General features: G+C 36.6%; 1 protein-coding gene across 5 annotated transcripts in view; it reads right to left on the bottom strand.

Moving 5' to 3' along the window:
- Positions 1-5,246: 5,246 nt before the first annotated feature.
- Positions 5,247-6,748, bottom strand: part of USO1 (USO1 vesicle transport factor) — a 67,002-nt gene continuing 65,500 nt past the window's right edge. For all 5 annotated transcript variants that reach the window (XM_081303240.1, XM_081303242.1, XM_081303241.1 and 2 more), the window contains one exon: positions 5,247-6,527. In XM_081303240.1, coding sequence (XP_081159366.1) covers positions 6,438-6,527 — 90 coding nt within the window. In that variant the 3' untranslated portion in view covers positions 5,247-6,437. The remainder of the gene's footprint in view (positions 6,528-6,748) is intronic.

The following is a 6,748-nucleotide window of genomic DNA, read 5'->3' as shown; positions in this document are numbered from 1 at the left end:
GGACCTGGGCAGGACTCTCTGAAAACATCTCTGGGATCCCCAATAAAACTGGAATGCAGGAGAGGCATGTGGTCCCTCTCCTCTCTGAGATGACCCACTCTTTTCCTTGAGAGTGTCCCCTTTCCCTTTTCTGGTCCTTTCAATAAACTCATTCCTGTTACTCTGAGCAACATGTCTGAAATCTTTCTGACCTGATCACAAGAATCAGGGTCTGAAAAGGGGGTCTTCACCCCGTCTCAGTTTCTCAGAAAGCCCCAGCTTCACAAGAGGGTTAACAAACAAGCAGAGGAAAGAGCATGTTTAGAAGTCCAGACAGACAGGAGAGTGCAGAATACATGCACTCTGTCTTAGTCCATTTGGGCTGCTGTAACAAAATACCATAGATCACATGGCTTATGAACAGCAGAAATTCATGTCTCACAATTCTGGAGGCTGCAAAGTCCAAGACCAAGGTGCCAGCAGATTTTGCTGTCTTCTTCATAGACAGTTATCTTTTTACTCTAACATTAATTTAGCGGAGAGATCTCTCTCAGGCCTCTTTTATAGGAGGAACACTGATTCCAAACATGGGCTTTGTACCCCCATGACCTAATCACCTCCCAAGGATCCCATCTAATATCATCACTTTGGAGATGAGCATTTCAACATCAGAATTGGGGGGGGGTGTTGTAGGGACAGATGAGGCAGGGCACCGAAGATAGCAGGAAAGAATTTTATTTGGCTGCAGCCAGGTTCAGAGGGCACAGCTTTGTTGCTGTAAGCAATCAATGCCCTGAACCCCAAGTTCAGGTAGTTTCAGGATTTTATACCCAGCATGTAGGGGGAGGGGCTCAGAAGTTCACATAAAAGCAGCTTTTTCTTTCACTGTTCTGGGCAAGTTAACCCTTCAAAGACAACATCTGAGAAGGGGAGAGATTCTTCTCCCCTTTCTTTCCTCCCTCTGCCAGCTGTTACCATGGAGCCCAACTGGTAACTTCTCTTATCTTAGAAAAACAGATATCTCCGTGAAGGCCCAGCTCAAGATCAGAGGCCTTGTTTTCACATAAACTACTATACTGGATACATGTTTGTAAAAAGCTAGTAGGGGGGTGTCCAGCACCTGGAGTGATGATTTCTCCCCATTCAGTGGCCAAGTAAGATAGGGCAATACAAAAATAGGAAGTTATATACACTGAACTCTTTTGTAGAGACTCTTTTGCTGACAGTCCTAAAATCAGCTGTAGTGAAGATTTCTGGAGAAGCCCATTTAAGACTTTTCTGTGGAGAAAGGGGGTGCCACTACAGGGGTACATACACATTCAGACCGTAGCAACCAGGAATAGCAAATATCTTTTTTTGCATAATATTTTAATTTTATGCTATAATAATCAGAAATAGTTTATCTTTGGAAGGAATTCATATATAGAGGGATCACCTAGAGTTAGAAAATAATCATGTCCAAGGATTAAATGGATAAAATACAGAATAGAGAGGAATTTTAATTGGGATTCAAATTAACTAAAACAATAAAATTATAGAAAAATGTTTAGTATTTTGTGACATAGAAGTAATGAAATTAACTTGTTTACATTGAAAGTAAGGTCTAAATTATATTTGAAATGTACACCCTACATAAAAAGTGTTAGAGTCTGTAAACAAGTCAGGATGGCGCCTGGCATTTTGCCAGGGGGCGTGGTTTGTGAGGTGGCACCAGCAAGCCATTAAGTGTGGAGATTTCTTATTGGTTGACTGCTGTATCTATTTTATGTTAATTAAGATAAGCTGTGTGGAATGTATATATACCACTCCTGTCCTACAATAAACGGCTCCCACTCCTGCTGTATCAATGTACACAAGTTGTTCGTCACCACCACCACCACCACCACCACCCCCACCCCCGGTTATTTTGCTGCAGCCGGACTGCAGCAAAAAGCATGTTATAATTTTCAATAAAGCACCAGGTACTTCTAACAAACTCATAGTTCTAGAAAAAATTAAGAACTTTGAAGCTGCATGTGGTGGTATACACTTGTAATCCTAGCAGCACAAAACACCAAGGCAGGAGGATTGCAAGTTCAAAGCCAGCTTTAGCAACTTAGCCAGGCCCTTAGTAATTTAGTGAGATCTTGCCTTAAAATAAAAAATAAAGAGCTGGGGATGTGGCTCTGTGGTTAAGTTGCTCTGGGTTCAATCCCTAATACCAAACAAATAAACAAAAGGAAATGTGCTAGATGATTACTGCTATTTTTAAACTCTACAGGTAAAATTTCATACAAATAAAAATGTACATTTTCCTTTTAGTATTAACATTTTTTATAATACTAGGGATTGAACCCTATCACTGAACTATATCCCTAGTTCTTATTTTAGGTCTCAGTAAATTGCCAGGCTGGCCTTGAACATAGAATCCTCCTGGCTCAATCTTCCAAGTTGCTGGGATTATCTGGTCCAAGTAAATTCTTAACATTGTCACAAATTTTCATCCCTCGACCCAACATACAGGCATACAGACCCCTTCTCCATACTTAATGGGAAACTAAAGGCAAACTCAGTTGTTGCCAGGAAGTGGCCTTAAAAAACATTTCTTAGATGGAAGGAGAACCTCATTGTTATACAGAATACATATATGATGTTGTGATGAGAAAAAGAAAAAAAAGTGTGTCACATTAGATTGGATAGAGAGAAAGGATGGGAAAGGAGGGGAGGAGTAGGGAGGATAGGAAGGGCAGCAGAATAGACAATATGATTGATGTATGTACATTCCATGTATGTATTATATGTCAAAATACATTCTGCTGTCATGTATGACTAAAAAAATAAAAATAAATCGTATGGTTTAAAAAAAAATTCTTAATACTTTTACAGGCAACTTCCTCAGCATGCTTTCAGGGCCATAGTTTATACTGGTGTTTCATTAACTCATCTCTATGGAAAGTCCTGATACCCATAAAGCTAAAATAGGTTCACTTATTATTCTGATATCCTGACTGAACAATTCTTTCTGGAGTATCTTGGTTAAACAACACTGTTGAAACTCTCCTTTGTCAGGCCCTATCTTTTCACTCATTCTCATTTTTTTAAGAGTTTAAAATTTTTTTCCTGATAAACTTAAAATTTTTTTTAGTTGTAAATGGACACAATACCTTTATTTTATTTATTTTTATGTGATGCTGAGGATCAAACCCAGTGCTTCACACATGCTAGGCACGCACTCTATGACTGAGCCACAACCCGAGCCCACTCATACTCACTTTTAAAATTTACCTGCTGCTACCAGTTTGGGGTTTTGTATTTCAATTTATTTTGGAATGATTTACTGGCATTGAATTATTCCACTTATATTTTTACATAACTATAATAGCATATTTTAATATGACTATTATCAATACCCGCATAAGAGTGACTTTTACCAGTTTTATGGTGATAGGGTCATTTAACAGTTTACTCATCACAGTTGACAAGGTATCAAAAATAGCTTTATTAAATATAACAATATTATTAATTATCAACAGCAATTATAATGATGAATAGCTCCTCTACTAGTTATTGAGGATGTACTAGTTCTGAATGCTTGTCTCTCAATTTCTGGTAGAGCAGCCAAACATTCTTTTTTAATGCCCTCAGCGTGGCATTTCTAATATTGAATTTAGAAAACCCCAAAACTACAGACCTGATTGATTTGAACAAGAATCTAGTTGACATGTAGTAATTACTACTGATAGAACAGCATTAGGGTTAAGAATATGAATTTTGAAGTTAGACTGCTGGGTTCCAAGTCCTTATACAGAAGTGAGTAGTTTTGGGTTGCCAGATTTAGCAAACTATGATGGCCAGTTAAATTTGAATTTCATTTAACAGAAATATTTAGTGTAAGTATGTCCCAAATATTGCATAAGATATACTAAAATTTTTAATTATCTTAATTTCATATTTAACTGAGCATCCTGCATTTTATCTGGCAACCATTATTTAACCTCTGTAAACTTCAATTTTCTTATTAGTTGAATGGGGATAATAGTAGTACCAACTTGATAAGGTTGTTGTGAAGACTGACTTAAAATATGTAAAATACTGACTAATGACCTTTAAATAGAACATCTCAATAAATGTTAACTACTGTTATTGTAATAGTTTTATGGTAGTGTTATAAATACTTACTGGAGGTTATTTTTGGAGCTTCTGCTATCAGCTATGATGATTAGCTGGTAACAGACTGATTCTATTGCCACCAACAATTAAACTGGTCGAAATGCATTTAAAGTGTTTTTTTTTTTTTAATAGATTAAGTGATTGGCAGTACAAAACTGCAATCCCCTAGAGTGAAAACAAATGAAATCAATTTTTCATCTTCCCATTTTCTGACCAGAGGTACTTTAAGACTGGACAGCAAAGAAAGAAAACCCACACAAACATGGCAATTTGTTGTTAGTGAATTAGTTTGGGGAAGCTGAGACAGCTGAATTTGTGGGTTTCTGTACTGTAGTGACAGGTGCAAAGTAGAGAACACTTCCAGAAACCCACGAGTCACCATGAGTCTTTGAGTAAACTATAAACTCTGCATGCAGAGTGAGGTTCCAAGAGGCTGGACAGAGAATGACAGGACAGTTCTTTGTCCCCGAGGAATATGCCTGGCTTAGCATTTCTGCTTCATCATTTATTGGCTGAGAAGCCTTGGGAAGAAAATCCTCAATGCAGATGCAGTAGCGGATTCTATCCAGGCAAAAAATCATGGCTGGGGCCATGGGGTAAAGAAGATGCCCCTTTTGGTTCCAGGATGAACTGTGCAGCTGAGACTTCCTCTTTCCACTCCAGGACAATCTGAGGGCTAAGTTGCACATACCACCAGCACTGATTTTGTAGATGTTTCTTTCTGAAGGTCTTTGGTGGTGGGGGGGCACAGTGAAGCATTCACTGGCTCTTTGTAACACAGTCATCTTCTTTTTTGAGACAGGTAAAGAATACTTCTCTTTCAAAAGTTTGTGCCCCATAGTGAACTGCTCAAACTATTCCCAAACCCAGAAGGCAGATGATAAATCACCCAGCAGCCCAGGCTATTTTGCCTTTGAATCCATTTCTTTAAAAGAGAATCATTACTAAGAATTCTAATGCTGAATGTAGAAGCAGACAAACCCTTCTCAAATTTCTTCCCCTACTCCCGTAGTTTCTACAACTAGTTTCTTCCCATCTTATGGAATCCTAACTGTTAGTTTAAAGTAAGATTGCTTTTAATGTTCAGTCATAGTAATGTACAACTAGTAACAAAAGTCTTTCCATTTACATTGAGCTCACCCTTTATTAAGAATAAAACAGGCGATGGGAATAGGAAGACAGAATAAATCAGACATAACTTTCTTATGTTCATATATGAATACATGACCAGTGAAACTCTACATCATTTATAACCACAAGAATGGGATCCTAATTAGGATAAGTTATACTCTATGTAGGTGTAATATGTCAAAATACACTCTATTGTCATGTATATCTAAAAAGAAAAATAAAAGAATAAAACATTTTTCTCAAAGTTTAAAAAATAAGGAACCATGACCATGGATTAAGTGAACATAATATCTATTTTTATTACGAAAACATTAAATTTTGACAAATTGCTTCATCTGCTTTTTAAAAATCTATTATCTGACCTAAACCTACTCAGCAAAAATGCCAATAAATTATATAAATCATAGTTTGGGTCTTTTTAAAACTAGGAACATATCATTTATAATAACCAAACAATACTAAACTGAATTGTATGAGCTATTAACTTGTAATTTATTTTCCATATTTAGCTTAAAATAAAAAGAAAACCAACTGTATTAATACACTGCTGCAAAAGTTTATCAGAACCTCCCTCCACATCACTGTGTCAGTACCCTTCTTTCTTCAGAGGTACAAAATACAGCCACATCGGGTGTCAAAGCACTCATTCTCAATTGCCCTCTCCTGCTCATCTTGGGAGTCACATGCCACCAAGGGCTGATAACACATGCCCAGACTATCTTGCCTTTAAGTAAATTTCCTTTCTATAAAAGGAAATCATTAGCTAAGAGCTCAAATGCTGAATTTAGAAACAATGATTCCAATCCAATACGTAAAAATCAAATGTGTTAGTATTTAAAAACCACAAATTCTGAAAAGTAAACAACCAATGAACTAATAAGGCCAATAGCACTGCCACCACATGCCTTCAAATGGTTTTGTGTGAGCGCGAGCATTTGTCTTCACAAATTATATTTTGGGACAGATTAGATGAATTTAAATAAAATGGGTGTTCTGTAGAGAGTTTTAGGGTTTTCAACATGGGTGGCAAAATTAAAAAATACATCAATAGTCTTATTAGTGAATGTTTTCCACTTGGTTTCTAAATCTTTATTTCCTGTGGAGGCAAACCAAAACACTCTTAAGATTCCATCTTCAAAATTACAATATAATGTCTATTATCCCTAGAGATTTTAGAGTTAGATATGATCCTGGTCCTTGATACCATCTTCATTTTCATCAAACTCATCGTCTTGATCTCCAGATTCAAGTTCATCCTCTTCTTCCATCTAAAGGGAAAATATAAATTTAATACTATGGAAATCTGTTCACACTCAGATATAATATACATGATAAATGTATACATGTATTCTGTTTTAGTACTTATAGTAGAATATACACCATCTGATGTCCTTGATTTAATGCTCAAGGTTCCCTGTCATTTTTAACACAAATGAGATATATCAGTTAACTTTACTAATAAATTACATCTCCACATGCAAATCTGAAC

The sequence above is a fragment of the Spermophilus citellus genome (assembly GCF_964194105.1).
Source record: "Spermophilus citellus genome assembly, chromosome: 8".
In the NCBI taxonomy this organism is placed as follows: domain Eukaryota; kingdom Metazoa; phylum Chordata; class Mammalia; order Rodentia; family Sciuridae; genus Spermophilus; species Spermophilus citellus.
This window is presented reverse-complemented; position numbering and strand designations above follow the sequence as displayed.